The sequence below is a fragment of the Jaculus jaculus genome, chromosome 2, assembly GCF_020740685.1.
Source record: "Jaculus jaculus isolate mJacJac1 chromosome 2, mJacJac1.mat.Y.cur, whole genome shotgun sequence".
Taxonomy (NCBI): Eukaryota; Metazoa; Chordata; class Mammalia; order Rodentia; family Dipodidae; genus Jaculus; species Jaculus jaculus.
This window is the reverse complement of record NC_059103.1, coordinates 88,554,745-88,573,153: the sequence shown is the minus strand read 5'-3', so window position 1 is coordinate 88,573,153 and position 18,409 is coordinate 88,554,745. Positions and strand designations below refer to the sequence as shown.

At 35.8% G+C, this 18,409-nt stretch overlaps 1 protein-coding gene across 6 annotated transcripts in view; it reads left to right on the top strand.

Moving 5' to 3' along the window:
- Ugt8 (UDP glycosyltransferase 8) overlaps positions 1–15,280 on the top strand; it is an 84,656-nt gene extending 69,376 nt beyond the window's left edge. For all 6 annotated transcript variants that reach the window (XM_045143771.1, XM_045143773.1, XM_045143772.1 and 3 more), the window contains exons 3-6: positions 3,137–3,279; positions 4,655–4,731; positions 8,266–8,485; positions 12,970–15,280. In XM_045143771.1, coding sequence (XP_044999706.1) covers positions 3,137–3,279; positions 4,655–4,731; positions 8,266–8,485; positions 12,970–13,333 — 804 coding nt within the window. In that variant the 3' untranslated portion in view covers positions 13,334–15,280. The remainder of the gene's footprint in view (positions 1–3,136; positions 3,280–4,654; positions 4,732–8,265; positions 8,486–12,969) is intronic.
- The last annotated feature ends 3,129 nt before the right edge of the window (positions 15,281–18,409 follow it).

Sequence of the window (18,409 nt, the reverse complement as noted above, 5' to 3'; positions counted from 1 at the left end):
TCTGTCCTTTATTAAAGTTTTCCACCTTTCAAGAATGTTTTGTATCTTTAGTGAGGTTAATTTATTGGCATTTAGAAATGTTCCTGATTAATTTCTGATATAGAATTCCTTTCTAAAGTGTATGTAGGGCAGGAGAGATGGCTTAGTTGTTAAGCGCTTGCCTGTGAAGCGTAAGGACCCCGGTTCGAGGCTCAATTCCCCAGGACCCATGTTAGCCAAATGCACAAGGGGTGCAAGTATCTAGAGTTCGTTTGCAGTGGCTGGAGGCCCTGGTGCACCCATTCTCTCTCCCTGCCTCTCTCTCTCTCTCTCTCTCTCTCTCTCTCTCTCTCTGTCTGTTGCTCTCAAATAAATAAATAAAATAAAAACAAAAAAAAATTAAAGTGTGTGTGTGTATGTTTATGTGTGTGTGTGTATGTATATATTCATTCTATCGAGCCCAAAGTTCATTTTTAAAGTTATTTGTAGCTTATAACTGATGAGTTATTAAATTCAAGAAAATACTGTTTGCATGGACCTCCCAGCATATCAGAGAGATACAGGCATTTTTTTTTTTTACAAAGTTCTTACATCTGTTCATGTCACTTGTCTACTGCCCTTTCTATGTAAATCCTAAACTCAGTACTTTCGTTATTGCTATGACATGTCTGTTACACCAAACCAGGGTTTCCCTGTTGGTGGACATTAGAGACTTTAGGGGAAGGAGGATATGTTCAGGCACACCCGAGTAATCCACTTGCTTCCTTTGTCTATTCATTCCTCTGAGCCCTGCATTCCCAATAACACTATGGAGTCTCCCTGCCCCTTCTGAGCCAAATGGAATAGTATCCTCTAAAAGTTTTGCGTCATTTTCATGAGGAAAACCATGATGATAAAAATTTTTTCTAGCCCTTTACCTCTCAGTGAAGATTAACTACTCAAATATATTCTGGTTATGGTAATAATTGTGGTAAGAAATGGCTGAAGATATAGGTGTATTGTTTCATTTTGTATCATGCAGAACAAATAATAAACAACTGAAGAATTATTTAATGCATGGAGTTCATTGAAACTCAAAGACCTATTAAATCTTTGTGAAAATTTTTAATAACATTATGATCATAAGGTCTCCTATTTCTTTTGTTTTTTTTTTAATTGACAACTTCCTTACTTATAGACAATAAACCGTGGTAATTCCCTCCTCACACCCCATTTTCCCCTTTGCAACTCCACTCTCCATTATATCCCTTCTCCCTCTCAGTCTCTCTTTTATTTTGATGTCATCATCTTTTCCTCCTATTATGATGGTCTTGTATAGATAGTGTCAGGCACTGCGAGGTCATGGATATCCAGGCCATTTTGTGTCTGGAAGAGCACATTTTAAGGAGACTTACCCTTCCTTTGGCTCTTATACGCTCTCTGCTACCTTTTTCACAATGGACCCTGAGCCTTGGAAGGTGTGATAGAGATGTTTCAGTGATGAGCACTCCTCTGTCACTTCTTCTCATCCCAAGATCACCGCTGTCTGTAAAGAGAAGTTTCACTAACAAAAAATGATAATAGTAGTAATATATGGGTATGAACATTAAGAGAAGTGCTTATGGGGCAGTTAGGTGAACATAGTATATACATTTAGCCAGACACTAGTAGATGTTACACCCCTAGAGCTCATGACTTCCCATTTCTGAACATAAACTTTTTGTGTATAGTGTTATCCCTAAAAGTTTCATCTTTAGACAATTGTAAGAAGGCAAAACATAGAGAAAAAAATGGCAATTGAGCCAAACATTCTACATATAGCATATGTACTCTTTAGGCATGTGTAGCTTAGAACTATTAAAAAATACAACTTTTGTAGCATATAACACTCCACTGATAACATGGATAAGTTTTCAACATTTGATAATACGAGTAAATGTAACAGAACATAAGTTAAATCTTTCATATAAAGTTGGTCTATACTTCTTTTTTATGTACATTTATAAGTCAACAGATTTCCTGTATACCAAATAGCTCTAACCTAGTTTTCTCACTAGCTAAGATAATCATTTTCATTCTCAGTTAATCTGTTTGGGACATAAACTATTGTCCCTCCCTTCCCTTGCTAAAAATTAATGTGATAAAACTTAGTTAATACAAACCTCTTAAAATGTTGAAAGGTTAAAGGAAAAGGGGAAGGGAGAAGAAGGGAAAGGAAAATGTTTTGACTAAGCATTCTATTTAAATACTTAAGCTAGTAGGACAGAATCAAGTGTTCTTCAAAGTGTTGCTGGATTTCCATGGGAAATTGAAGCTGGATCTCTATGGCAAAGATTTGTTCACAAGGGTGACTTGTCATTGTTGAGACTTGTGCCTATGAACATAACTAAAGCCAGTGGCAATGAAAAGTTTTCATTTTCAAAGTAAATAAATCATACTGGCAAAAAAATGTTGAAAGGTGCATTAATTGCCAGTATGAGCAAGCTTTTTCCACAGTGTGTATCTTCTGCTCATATCTTCATATACATTTCCATCTCACCATAGGTCTAATGCAAATGTTTTGACCTTGAGTATAATACACTACTAGCTATTGGTTTGTTTTGGGTTTTGTTACTTATTGATCCTAAAAAAGAAGTCTATGCTATCCTTAATTCAGTTATCATTCTCAAGGGAAATGTTGACATGCATGGCGGCATGCATGTTTTTTGAGTGCATGTGTATGCCTGTGTGTGTATTTGTGTGTGCTCATGCATGTGTGCATGTTCATGTGGAGTCCAGGGGCCGACCTCATATGTTATCCTTGGAAATGCTCTTTACTTTGAGAAAATGTCTCTCACTGGCCTTGTGCTCACCAGTTAGTCTAAACTGTCTAGCCAGTGAGGCCCAGCGATCTTTCTGTCTCCACCTACCCAGTGCTGATCCACCATGCACCGCATTTTTCACATGGGTACTGGGGATCAAACTAAGTTCCTCTTGCTTTCCAGATAAGCATTTTACCAACTAAACCTCAAGTTGAAATATTTTAAGAGCAGTTACTCAGAGGCAAATACTGTATGCACTATTTCCTTTCTAATTGTTTAAGGAAATTATATGAAGTATATTTAAAGTGGGATTTTAATGACTGATACGATGAACTGTATTGGTTTTCATAATATTACTTGCCATGTTTCCGCTGTAGGATCTGCAGAGGTGGGTAAATGGTGCTCATGAACATGGCTTCATTCTGGTGTCCTTTGGAGCTGGTGTTAAGTATCTGTCTGAAGACATTGCCAACAAACTGGCAGGAGCTCTGGGGAGATTGCCTCAAAAAGTGATTTGGAGGTAAGGTAATAATAAATACAGATCATTCCTTTGCTGATGATTTATAGTCTGTAAAGCACATTGAGTCATTGGTGAGATTTATTGGGGTGGGACTCGAAGTTTCATTTTGCTTTTCAATGCATGGAAATTTCAGAATTGACTCAGAAAGATCTGTGATAGGGATGGCTTGTAGCATGGGAACGTTATATGACTTAAAATGACTTATGTTTAATACATTTTGTTTTCCTCAGATTTTTCCCCCTCATTTACTCTTATTGCTTTTAAAAATGGAGTTGTAATTTCACATTTTTCTATATATGTCTCCAAATCAGTTTTTGAATAAGGTAGAGAATAATGAATGAATAAGTATGTAAAATATATCAAGGACTTGTGTCACTTTTATAAATGCTTTGGGTTGCTTCTTATGAGAGAGCAAGCCTCTAAACACTCAGTTACATTTTACCAGCTAACACCAGTTAAGAATACTAGATCCATCCCTGCTTCCTTCAGTGGCACTACCAACAGGTAACTGGCTAGAATTTCCGATCAATGTTTAAAGCTCAGGCCCGGAAACATTATATAGCATATGTTGATTTAGAATGTACCACCACTGTTGGGTTCTAGAATATAGTAGATAGCACAGCTCTGTAATAAGAAGAGAGTGTCTGTCTGGCCATTGTGTGCACTCTGAGTCATACAAATTTTCTGCTTTTGACAGCAAAGAGTAACCTCCCATTTCTGACTCGGCTAGCACATGAATAGCATTTACTATGTAAGGGACTTTACCTTTCAGACTTTAGTTCTGTTGACTTCTCTTCTTTAGGCTTAACCCAAAAATCCTCTTCTATTTATTGAGAGCAGCTTTGTCTGGCCAGTTCAGACTCTCATAAACCTTAGTTGTGAGGAGGATGGCCAAGTTTCAGGCTTACCTTTTAATATTAGGTAGGGAATAGTCTCATTGCTCTGCAGAACTATAGTCTCTGGGGCCATGTCCTAGACTGTTTTTGTTTTTGTTTTTGTTGTTGTTTTTTTTGTTGTTGTTGTTTTGGGGTGGTGTTTTTTTATTTTTTTTCCATATTGCTATGCATGCAAGGTTGAAGGCCAAGGACTGCCAATAGTGTTGTGCTTCTGAGTACTAGTGCTGGATAGCTGCTAACAAAGACGCATTTGTATGAGTGAGAAGAACCAATTGAAAATAGATCTTCTATAAGAAAATTATATCTGAGCTATCTGCAATCACATTTTGTTGATGTTAAACTATGATTTATTCATAAGATCATCAATAAATGATTATGCATTATAACAGTTACCTGTAAATCTGAAAGTTTAACCTAAGAGCTCTTATTTATGAATAAGCCTTCACCTCTGAAACACTCCTGTCTGATGTACATTTTAGATTTTCTGGAACCAAACCAAAGAATCTAGGAAACAACACCAAGCTCATAGAATGGTTGCCGCAAAATGACCTGCTTGGTAAGTGTGGAGGTTTGAATGTGAGGATATGTCTTCCGTAGCCTCAGGGATTTTGATTAAGGTTAAGATTCCTAATTAAGTCTCCAGAAGCCTGCTGGAGGAGGTGTATCACACTGGGCATGGATCTTTAATCCAGTCCTACTGGGTATAAAGAGAAGTTTGAGTTTTGTCTGTTCATGTTTACTGGTATTGGTTCACTCTCTCTACTATGAATCTATAATGAAGTGAGCCAGCTTCTTCCACCATAATGAAGCTTCTGCTGGACTCTGTAAGCCTGAAATAAGCCCTTTCCTCCCTTAAGCTTCTTCTGGTGGGTTGTTTGTCCTAAGAATGAGAAAGTAGCTAACTACACCAATAAATCAGTGCCTTGTCTCTGAATTGTGTTAGCATGATTTTGATGCTTTGTAGAATGAGTGCATAGTTTATTATGGACTTATGTTTTCATGTAGTATTTCATAAAATTCTAAACAAATATTTCACAGTTTTTAATTGAAAAGTAATTTTAAAAATGAAATCATTGGGGCTTATAATTCAGAATTTCAGTCTCCAATTTAAATTTTCCAATTAGCAGCATTAATCATCTAAACCAAAGTAGGCTAACTTTTGAAAGTAGTAAAATTAAAACAATGAAAAAGCATAATTTTGTTACATTATTATTATAAATGTCTTGAAACCTAGAGAATTTTTGAGCTACTTGTTTGTCTAAACCTAAAGAGAAGGAGAAAGCCAGGGAAATAGTCAAGTTATTTTGTTTAACTGAATAAATGTTTTCAAATTTTATTTATTTTATTTATGAGAGAGAGAGAGAAGGGGCATGCCAGGACCTTCAGCCATTGCAGACAAACCCCAGATGCATGTGCCACCTTGTGCATCTGGCTTACATGGGTCCCGGGGAATCAAACCTGGGTCTTTTGGCTTTGCAGACAAGCACCTTAACTGCCAAGCCATCCCTCCAGCCCAGACTTAATAATTTATATGACTTTCTTCCTAGGTCACTAGCTGATTTTGAGAAATTTTGTTTTAAATTTATTGTTCTGATCGTCAAGTAAAATTAAAATGACAATAATTATATACTTATTAAGTATATTTAAGTCTAAATTATTTTCTCTGTTTTCTAATTCATATCATTATATTAAAATTACCTTGATTTTTAAATGATTATTTTTAGAATACAAGTAATAATTGAAAATATCTTAATTTCAAATCATAATTTTAAAACTGTAGTTATGCATATATAATTTAAAAATATTTAAATTTTTAACTTTTTATTTATTAGTTATGTACACAATGTGTGTTCAGTCATGTTGGTACCATCGTTAGCCTCCTCCCTGTTCTCCTCCCACTGCAGGGACACTCCTTGTTGGGGAATATGGGTTGTACATTGTGGGGTTAGCCATCAGTTATGGGTAAGAGACAATGTATCTGTGTATCATGAACCAACATGTGGCTCTAAGTATCTTTCCGCCCCCTCTTCTGCAACTTTCCCTGAGCCATATTGGGTTCATTTTAGGTCTATGTAAGTGATGAGTGTCTCTGGATATCTGGTTGGGTAGGAGTTGAGTATTCTATGTTTGTCTCCTTCACCTTGTGCTGGTACCAGGTTCACTAAGAAAGCAGCACTCTTACTCATTTACCCAATTACTGTTGGTTTTAGCTGGGGCCCTGTTGAGGTGTGATGGACTGATTCTTTCCTTAGAATCTGCATTCATCTGAAAAAGGGAAGCAAATCTACTTTAAAACAGTTTCAAATAGCTACAAAAACCTAAAACCTAGCAGTTAAACTGATTGTTATATTATCATTATATATAATTTGAAAAAGTGTCTCATGTAACATAGGTTGACCTTGAACTCAGCTTTGTTGCTGAGGATGACTTTGAACTCCTGGGATTGCAGGTGTATAATACCAAGCCTAGCTAAATAATTTGTGAGTGTCAATATGTTGCTGAGGATTAAATCTAAGTTCTCACACATGCTTGCCAAGCACTGTACCAATGAGCTATATTCCAGCCCACAAAACTAGCAATTTTAATTTTTAACAAATTTTAACTTTTAATAACAAAATCATTTATGTATAGATAATTGTCTTCTTGCTTATACTAAATATCATTCAATAAATAAAAAGTGAGGAAAAATAAGCATGACAATTTTCACTTCTTGATACTCCTTTTGTTTTTATCTTTTTGCTTTTGTGACTGGATCATACACAGTAGAAAAAGGCAGTAAAATGAAATAAGATAATGTACCCATCCATTACATCAGGGCAACAATGTTATACTGTTATCTAGGAGCATCTGAGCTTGCACTGTGCAGTACCTATAGCAAAGTAAAGCTACTCAGTGGTCTGTGCCCAGAGCCCTGTCAAATAATGGCTCCCTTTGGCTTCTGCACTCTCCATGTTCTGACTTTTTCAGGATTAGTGCCCTGTTAATATACTAGGCTTGACCTCCACACGTACTCTGATTACTTCTACTATCATTCTCCCACAATGAGAAGTAAGCACCAAGTCACTCTTTTCCCTCCCTTTACCTTATATATAGCTCCTACTTCCTTCCTATATGTCATTTCTACTTTATTTTTTCACTGTTGCATTTGGTGATGTGATTTTCTTAAAAAGGAGTAAACAGACAAACAAAGGAAATCAATCCTTTAGCTTATCCTATACCCAAGAAGCCATTTGAAGATAAGGGCTAGAGAAATTGACTAACAATCTTGTACTAGATTGTGGAACAAGAATGCCCAGAAACCCCATTGAGAAGATTGGGGCTTCATATACATGATCAGTTTTATACCTGGTATATGTATATTTAAAAGATTTGTGTTTCTAAAAGCTATCATTATTTTTTTTGGCCAATAGTATGTTTTCTAAGTGCAATATATATTTTTCTGTCACTGTGTTTATATTTACATGCATGTGTTTTCTTGCCACTGCAAGTGAATGTATTATGTTTGGGTCACTTTCATTTGGGCTTTATGTGGGTGCTGGAGGACTGAATGTGGGCTGGTAGGCTTAGCAAGCAAGTGCTTTAAGCACCAGGCCATTTTCTCAGGCTCTTTTCTTGGATTTTTTTTTTTTTTATTAAGTCTTTCTTCTCTTTAGTGACATGTAGACTGCTTACTGGGAGAGCAAATCTAATTTTTGTAATACTGCATTAAATTTTTGACATTAACTTGTACTTTTCCTTGGCAGCTAAATGCTACATGGTGCTTTGTCTTCTACATCTGTTCAGCTTCCTATCAGTTATTTGCCATTTAATTGTGTTACTAATCAAGTGATATTTGTAGTTGAGCAAAAGTTGTTAAGTTTTCATGTATAATGTTATACATTTCAATTAGCTAGAAATGGCTTTGGGTTGCTATTCACAGAATAGATAATTATGTACATAATGTTATATAATAAATATTTTGATTATTATAGATAAGGAATCTGAGATTATGCCTTTCTAAGATAGATGTTTAGTGTCAGTTTGTAAGAAGTTTATAGAACAATCTGGAGGAATGATTTAAGCCATTTCCCTTTCTTTAAATCTCTTTTAGGACATCCATATATCAAAGCCTTTCTGAGCCATGGTGGTTTGAACAGCATTTTTGAAACAATGTATCATGGTGTACCTGTGGTTGGAATCCCACTCTTTGGAGACCATTATGATACTATGACCAGGGTACAGGCAAAAGGCATGGGGATATTGCTAGAATGGAAGACAGTTACTGAAGGAGAGCTATATGATGCACTGATGAAAGTTATTAATAATCCAAGGTAAGGTATCAGTTAATACTGAAGCAGATGGTATGTGTATAAATATATATAAATCTTTATCATACATGTAATTACTTTGTCACAGTACATACACAGTATATTGAGAGTAGTCTATTAGATAAGTTATCAATAAGCTCATTATGGACACATATCCCTAAGAGTACTATAATGCCTTTACATAGTTTTTCTCTGATTTTGAAAATGCAAATCTAACTTCGGCCAGCCGTGACATGACCCTGAGATCTTATTACCAGGATTTGCCAAACACAGAGACAGACTCCCATAGAAATAATCACTGGGGCTCTACACTGTGTCAGGTTTTGCATTACTTATTTAATTTTTACATTTAATGTGTTAGTTATTTTTCTCATTTCCTTGATCAAATATCTGGGAAGGAGCAACTTATAGGAGGAAGAATTTACTTGGATTTACAGTGAGAGTCATCCACCATGGTAGGGACAACATTGTGTATGAGCAGCTCATTGCTACAGCTGTGGGCGCTTCAACATATCTTGACAGATCAAGACACACAGAAGGGAATGCTGGCAGGCACTTTTCTGGACTTTTAAATTCCCTTTATTCAGCCTGAATTCCCCGCCCACATTCAGGATAGATCTTCCTCTTGAGTTAATGCTCTCTGGAAATGTCCTCACAGACATGCCTAGAGCATGTTTACTGGGGAATTCTACATCCATTCATGTTAATAATGAAGATTAACCATCACATTCATTACAGTCACATCACAATTTTCTCTCTACACATAGAAATGAGGCACTATCTGAGAAGTTCAGTAACTTGTCTATAATCACAGTTATTAAAAAAAAAAATTGAAGCCAGAACTATCTGACTCATAAGCCAGAACTCATTCTGTGTGGTAAGCCTGGTAGTGGAGCCTATCGCTAGCTTGAGGTATTGCAGAAATGCTAAAATTCATCTCCTTATGTGCATGATGAATAGAGTCTTTATTTTATTTCACATTTTAAGTTCTTATTGTGTTCTAAGTTAAACTTACTCACAGGATGAATAGCTGGCCTCTGTGGCTTTTAGAACAAATCAGCACTCTTCTACCCTTTTAAACATGATACTTCTTTTACCATGTGCTGCTAATGACATTAAAGCTTTGAAAGAGTAAATTTATTTCTGTTTAAACCCAGGTAGTAAGCGCTACCCTGGGTTGGTGTCACTGCTATTCTAAGAAACACTAGCCATATGAAAAATCGTTTGCTAAAAAATGTTCTGACTTGCATATAACATTCTAAAATTCATTTGGATTTATTATGTCGCCTTTGTGTGGACTCAGAGGTGGCCTCATGTGCATATCTCTGTTCTATAATCTGTATTTCCCTTTTTAGATCTGGTGTATTTTAAGACATGTTATTATTAGGGAAAATATTTTACTTAGGCCTATAAAATTTAAAGGAGAAGATTCTTGGAGATCAGGGAAGGTGTTGCGCTACTATTAGGTTAATAATATAGAAAAAAAGTTATTCTGGGTTGTTTGGGTATTTTGCTTGTAGTCTTGGGGTTGACACAGGGGTTTGTACATTTTAGACAAGCATTCTGCCCCTGTGCTATATATATTTTACCAGCTTAGTCTAGCTGTATTTTGTGAGATATGAATCAGGATGAATCAGAGAAGAGAGAAAGAAAAGGAAGGAGGAGGAAGAGAAGGAAGAAGAGGGGAGGAGGGAGAATACAAAGATAAAAGACAAAGATGGAAGGAGGAGGGAACTAGAAAGAGAGTGAGCAAGAGAGAAATATTACAATTAAATTTTAGGTACAAAATCTTGAAGTATTATACATAACTAGAAAGATGACTTACTCACTGTAGAAATGAAAATGATATGTGAATTAATTCCTTTGCTAAAAGTCTTTATAATCCATTTGAATCCATTTTTTTAAATAGATGATAAGTATTCCACATTTAGTACGAAAAAAATGTTTAAAAGGCTAATTTGCTTCATTAATATTGTTTACAAGTTATTCTAGTGAAAGTTGAGCAACCAATATTGCTAAAGAAATATTTCTTTTTGATATTATTACCTGCCCTACTTCTTTCTTTACTAGTCTGTTAGGATTATTTAATGAAAGCTCATTAATTTTTTTGCTTGTGAAAGTTCTGAGTCTGGAAAATTTATTAATTTAAGGCAAGTGATAAACAAAGATGAGTAATGGGTCACATACCTAACTCTGTGGTCAAACATTTACTAATAAGACATGTTTTTGCAAAATGTAAAATGATGTAATTTCTCTTAACAAGTATTAATTTCCAAGATACACTATTTTGTTTTCTGTTTTAAAGAATCCTCCATGACCCTTTTTTTTTTTTTGGTTTTTCAAGATAGGGTCTCACTCTAGCCCAGGCTGACCTGGAATTCACTATGGAGTCTCAGGGTGGCCTCGAACTCATGGCAATCCTCCTACCTCTGCCTCCTGAGTGCTGGGATTAAAGGCATGTGCCACCACTCCCGGCTGACCCTTTATTTTAATGACATGAAATAAGGGAAAGTTTTTCAGTTTTTCATTTCCCTTTTACCATTGATTAGAAATCATGACAAATTGCTAAGTGAGATGTATTCTGGTATTTAGGTGAAATTTTATACTGTTTACACAACTGGATTCATTATGTGGAAGTACTTCTGTTGTGAGGCATGAATGACAGAGTAAATGTGACTTTAAAAGTTGTACCATTTCATCATATGTATGTAAAAATATCCTTCAAGTTAAAGTCTTGGCTTGCTCTTCTCTTCAGTCTGCATTGCTGATCACTGCTTCTCAGATCTGTTGTCACACATGCTCAAAAAAATTTAGGGCTAGAGCTACATCATGAAAGAAGGTCATTAAATCAACTCATAAACATCTGAGTGGACTTTTCACTAGGTGCTATAATCACATTGCTCCAACTCTCAGGACTCCTCTTTTCATTAAATTCCACTCTATAATGATTTTCCCCCATAAAGCTCATGTTCTGCTTTTTTTTTCCTGACCTGTCAACTGGTTTTTCCATATAAATCACTTAACTTGGAGGCATTTTAGGTACTATGACCTCTTTTCCTTTCATATTTAGTCCAGAATCTACATCCTGACAGTTATTCCACTCAAGCATTTCTCCAATTCTGCTGAGCCCACTACCACTTTTCACCATTGGTGTGCTCTTTTCCATGGTCTTCCCCACCATCACTATTTTTTTTTTCTGGTGTTCTAGCCTATCTCTCGCCTGGCCTAATGGCTATTTGGTCCTAAGGTTTAAGCTATGTATTTTATCTTTCAAAATGGCTGTGAACCAAGCAATCTAATCTGAGTAAACATCCCGTGTACTGCATATCTTCTGAGTTTTCCCTGGGAATATACTTGTTCTCCCAGCTTTATGATTTATTTCGTACTCTTGGCCTGTCAGGGCTTAACACACATTCAATATTTTGTTCTTCCACAGGGCATGAATCAAGAGCCATAATACTCTCTAATATTTCTAATGTCTAAAACACATAAATTTTAATCAGTAATCTATACACCAAGAGGTAGACTATTGTCAAAGTATACTCTACAGATAAGCAGTTATATATTTTAAACTACATATACTCTTTAACTAGCTTTTGAAAATTAATCATTTCACAAAGTGTCTTGGGGGTTGGGAGATACCTCATTGTGTAAAGTGTCTTGAAAGTATGATAACTTGAGTTTGATCTCAAGTACTTACATAAAATGGAGGGTATGGTGGTGCATGCCTATAATCACAGACTTGGGAACTTGTTGGTTCATCAGTTTAGTATAGTTGGTGAGCTCTAGGCCAGTTAGACACCCTGTCTCAAAAAAGATGTTCTTCTGGCCTCTACATAGAGGTGCACCCACATGTGCACATGCCTACATGCATGTTCATGCACCCATGCACACACCACACACACATAGAAACATGATTTTGTTAACAATCATGAACATTATTGCCCAGATTTACATATGTATTACATATAATGTCATACATGGTATCTAAGTAATGTTTCTCAACCCCTTTTATCTGTTATATTAATATAATATTCTCATGCTATCATTTAATGTTGCCTTTAGTTATAAAACTAAATACCACTGCTTTATAAAAGTATTTGAAGATCATTTGTGTTTATTTTTCTATCCTTATATTGTAGAATTTGATAAATTGTCTTCCTTTCCTGGTGAAACTTATTAATTGATAGTATTTTAAAACCTCTGGATAGATATAAAGGCTGTGTGTAATATAGGGTTTGTAGTTAGAAAATCTTAAATCTGTCTTACCTTTTTGTAATCATTTTCAGATTACGTGGTCTCCCTGCTTTTTTCTTCTCACAAATGTGAAAACTTTTGTTTGATTAAGTTAATGTGCTTAAAGCACTTAATTTATCTATAACATAATAAATGCTTAATAAGGAATAGTTTTTTGTCATTCTCCCAATTTTTAAACTGAACACTCCTGGGTACACATGATCATTTTTTGCTTTGTCTCCACTCTGTAGCTACAGACAGAGGGCTCAGAAGCTGTCAGAAATTCACAAGGATCAACCTGGCCACCCTGTCAACCGGACTATATATTGGATAGATTACATTCTACGCCACAACGGGGCTCATCATCTCCGTGCTGCTGTGCATCAGATCTCTTTCTGTCAGTATTTTCTACTGGATATCGCCTTTGTGCTTTTACTTGGTGCTGCTTTGTTCTATTTCCTTCTTTCCTGTGTGATAAAATATCTCTACAGAAAAATTCAAAGTCTCTGCTCTAGAAATAAGCATAGCACAGTTAATGGACATTACCACAATGGAATCCTCAATGGCAAATACAAAAAAAATGGTCATATTAAGCATGAAAAGAAGGTGAAATGAGTCAACAGCCCAGATGATGGAAATGAATCTGTTCAGTCCTTGAATTTGTATTGCTATACATTAGGCTAACAGCTACTAAAAGTGAAATGTCATTAAACAATTCTAATACTCCCTTATCAAATTTACTAATGAAATTATGTGAAATTAAGACAGCTGTAAAGAGCACAAACCTAAAATGCAAAAATGTACTTTGTTCAAATACTGATGCAGAGCATTGGCACTGAACTGTCTAGAAGCCTAAATTGTTTAAATCAGTTAGTTTTAAATGTTAATATGTGTGTGTTCCAGATAAGGAATGGTGTCTTTTCTCATAAGATGTGGGTGTATGTGTCTCTTACCTTGGAGAATCTTAGCTGTCTGCCAGTTCTATTTGTTGAGAGTATAATATGTTTAGTAATGATAAAGAAAGACAGGATCCGAATGTGTCTCTTCCTACAGGGCTGAACTCAGATCACTACCATTGCAGACTAATTCCTCAAAATGGAATACAGAAGAGGGAAAAGAAAAATGGCACAAATTTTGTACTTTTGTTTATATTACTTGTTTGCTCTTTTTTTTCATACTCTAGACACTTCTGGAGGATAATTTAATGACATGAATGTATGAACTGGTTGTCACAATTTGCTTGTGTTTTTCTCCTACCAATAATTTTCTTCTGGAAGAATGTTGTATGTTTTTCCTGTTTTAATAGGTAACATGTTAAATGCAGAATTAAGACAAACAGCAGAGCTCTGACTTTTGTTCTATTTAATGAAGATTTTTGCTTATATGGCTGCTAAGAAGGACATTGCTTAGATAAGTTTATGTGACTGTTGGATTTTCTATAATTTAAGTTTAAAATGCTCCAAGTTTTTAACTTTAAAATTTCATTTTCCTAATTCCTTTTGTTGTCTGGGTCACTCAATCTAGGTTATAGGTGCCAACATTTAATTCTTTTAAACAGAACAGTTCTGGCTGTCCTTATGGTACTTGCTTTAACTGGAGGGGTTTGAAGTTTTGTCAAAAAGACTTTACATGATACACAGAAGTGAAAGAAATAGGCCCACCTGTTGGTACAAATCAATTTTCTTTTCTCTCCTTACTACTACTTCAGTCTCATCTCAGTAGCCTTTTCTGATCATTGTGTCTGACATGGAACAGTGACAGTATTTACTTAGAAGGGTGATGCAAGTCACAGCCATCATGAAATCTGAACCTCCCTGCTGAGCCATCCACAAGGTGGCCACTATAAGTTTATTCCATGTCATTCTGTTTACTTAGCACTTGCACTACATAAATTGAGTGTATGCTTTATTTATTTGTGGTTAGAAAGCCCACACATGACACTTGAGAGTAGAAATGTACATTAATGTCATTTACTAAGATCAAATAGTTGTGAAAATTATAAAACGCTGTAAATCCTTGTCATACACTATGACATACAACTTCATTACACTCCCACCAGGAGCCACTCTCTGTACTTAGAAATAATATCACAAGTAGTTTTCTGATGCACATTGCAGTCAAATGTGCATCTCTTTTAATACTTGAAGAAATGGTATTATACATATAAGCCTATTAGTGATACCTTTTCACAATCTTATCACATTGTTGCCGTTAAGAGGGGAAAAAATCACAGGCAATGAGTGGTGGGATAGTAACAGGACTTGAGTGTATGAACAAGTTGATTTTACTTTTTTCAAATTTGATGAAGTTGACAGTAGGCGCTGACTGGATGATTAAGCCTCAGTTAATTTCACTGTGATTAAAAAACAATAAACACTATTTAAAATAGAGAAATTTTGTTGGAATAAAATTTTTATTCAGATACTATTTCACAGTATTATTATATGGAGATGTATCTATTATAAACATGTTCCTAAAGTCTCCCAACTTTTGTATGTGTATATGAGTGTGAAAATAATGTATTAAATGTGAGAATAATTAATAAAAATCTAAGTACAGGGATATACCTTACAAGTACCTCAATGTGGATCTTAAAATTTTCTCCCAGAATTATTAATGTTACACACAAGTCTTTATAAATCATTGTTTCTCCCTTCCAGGAAGCTTGTTGTTAGCCAGTTTTAGTAAATAGAGTAATTTAAATTTCTCACACTTGGGCTAGATTCCCTAATAAAGTAAAGTTTTCCAGATGACATTTATTTACTTATTTATTTTTTTTAAAAAAAGACGGCTGGGGGGATGGCTTAGTGGTTAAGGTGTTTGCCTGCAAAGCCAAAGGACCTAGGTTTGATTCCCCAGGACCCACGTTAGGCAGATACACAAGGGGCCACATGCATCTGGAGTTCATATGCAGTGGCTGGAGGCTGGCACGCCTATTCTCTCTCTCTCTCTCTCTCTGTCTCTCTCTCTTTCTCAAATAAATAATGTGTGTGTGTATTTTTTTTTAAGAATTTCTGTGGCTGTAGAGATGGCATGATACTTAAAGGCCCTTGCTTGCAAAGTTAGTTGGTCTGGGTTTAATCCCCTAGTACCCATGTAAATCCAGATGCTCAAAGTGGCACATATAGTTGGAGTTCATTTGAAGGGTGAAGGTGACCTGGCATATCCACTCATATCCCCCCCACACCCTCACAAATAAATGTTTTTTTCAAAAGAGTTACTGCAGCATTGTAAATGTTTCCATAGCTGGTTATCTTTGTGTGGGACACAAATGAGAATGGGGATATCTTCATGTTCTAGAGTGATAACTTTGAGTACTGACCAAAAGCATAGGTCCAGGATTGTGGTCCAGAACCATAAAGGGCTACTGCTGGGGTTGGAAGCAAGTTCAACTTGAAGAAAACTGGGTACTTCTCTCAAAGTTCAGCTTCTTATCAAATCCTGAAATGCTACTAAAATTGATTAACCCCTCCACGTAAAAAACCATGAGGCTGGGATGTTGCTCATTGTGAGGACCTGGATTTCATTCCCCAGCACTTCTCATTCCTTCCATCCCTGTCCTCTACCAAAAAAAGAACCTAAATAACTTGTAAAACAACTTGAAGTAAGAATTGTGATGTGAGGGCTGGAGAGATGGCGTAGCGGTTAAGCGCTTGCCTGTGAAGCCTAAGGACCCCGGTTCGAGGCTCGGTTCCCCAGCTCCCACGTTAGCCAGATGCGCAAGGGGGCGCACGCGTCTGGAGTTCGTTTGCAGAGGCTGGAAGCCCTGGCGCGCCCATTCTCTCTCTCTCCCTCTACCTGTCTTTCTCTCTGTGACTGTCGCTCTCAAATAAATAAATAAAAAAAATTAAAAAAAAAAAAAGAATTGTGATGTGATTGTTGAAAGCATAGCTAATTCATTATTCATTCTAGCCACCAAATCAACTAGTTTGTGTAAGTAACCATATTTAAGAAGATTTATTTGGAACAACTATAATCAACAATAATTTGAGATAGAAAACTTGTAAAACTCTGAAGGTGCAATTTGAGAATCATAGGAATTCCATTATTAAAACCTCTGTAAACTACTATAGAGAATCTCCTACCCTGCTTCTGAGTTAGTACAAGTTGTAGCTAGCTTTTAAAGGCATGTGTTTTGTGCAAATAGATATTGATATTTTTGTCAGGCAATATTTCTTGAAAAATTTTAGTAAGGCGTATTTAGGGGTTCATACAATTAACATATTCATACTTTCATTGTTAGAAATCCTTCAAATTAGTACAGGTTCCTAACCACCAGGTTATTTGGCTTGCTGACTTTGTGGTAATAGCAGGGAATGTTGGCATGGGTGTGAACACTCTGTTTTTAAAATGTGGAAACTAAAATTCATGTGATAATTATGTCATACCTTTTCTTTTATGTAATTCAAATATAATTTGAAAAAAACACTTGCAAGATAATGCGCATAATTAGCTTAATAAAACTAGTATTTTTCAATAGAGTATAATCCAAGTTTAGCCTGAAAACTCAGGACCATGTATAAAATTATTCTGTTATACAGATAACTATAATGTTAATTTACTCAAGTCCAAAACTAACATTAATTTCAGGTATTAGTATCTTGGGTGTTTCAGAACATTTTCATTTATAAACCAACAAATCTGGATTTACCACTGACTTTCAAGAAATTAATGGTATTATATTTCAATGTTAACTTCTACAGGTTTTTCAGCGATTATTATTTTAAAATTGTGTGTTGTAAAATAAGTGATAATGCCTAGTTTCAAAGAGAAAAGCTAATAAGTTTCACTGAATGAGCAGTTATGCAGTTTCAAAAGATAGTTTCAGCTAGAACTCTCTTTAGTCCTTATATCAGGGTAAGATTTCCATTTGGGCCATAAATGAGTTGCACATACTCAGTCAATAAGATTTTATTCTTGAAATTCTTCATGACAGTATATAATTGCTCATTTCAGGATCTACTGGAATTTTCTTTAAACAGAACTGCATCGGGGTGTCTACCATGCTGAATAGATGCATTTTATATTTATTTCAGGACAATTCAATTTCACTTGTTCTCATAGAACTTTGACTACAGTTTGTGTTTCCTCTTTGTCCTATTCACAATGCCCTTTACTGTACAAAAGCTTTTTTAATTTCATGAGGCCCCAATGGTTGATATGTTGTTTCACTCCGTGAGTGACTGGGATTCTATTCAGAAAGCTCTTGCCTATGCCTGAGTTGAAGTGTTTCCCCTACTTTTTAACTGTAGAGGGACAGAATGCTAAGCTGAGAAAATGTCTGGTTATTGTTCTTTTTTCTTTTTTTTTTTTTTTTTTTTTAACAGCTGCTATTTGTGCTAGGTGACCTTCACCCAGAATGTAAGGCTCATCAAAATAGAATTGTGTGGCCCAGTGTGGTGGCACACTTTTAATACCAGCACTCAGGAGGCAGAGGTAGGAGGATCATGGTGAGTTCTAGGCCACCCTGAGGCTAGATAGTGAATTTCAGGTCAGCCTGGGCTAGAGTGAGACCCTACCTTAAAAAAGAGAAATAAATAAGTAGATGAAAATCGTGTGACTCATTGTGTGTGTGAAAATTGTGTGCTGCCTGTGGGCACTAGCAGAATTGCTGCCAGTGAACAAGAACATACTCTCAGGGCCATGCAATCCCACTTGGTCAGTTACTGGATAAGACTCTTAGGCATAGCA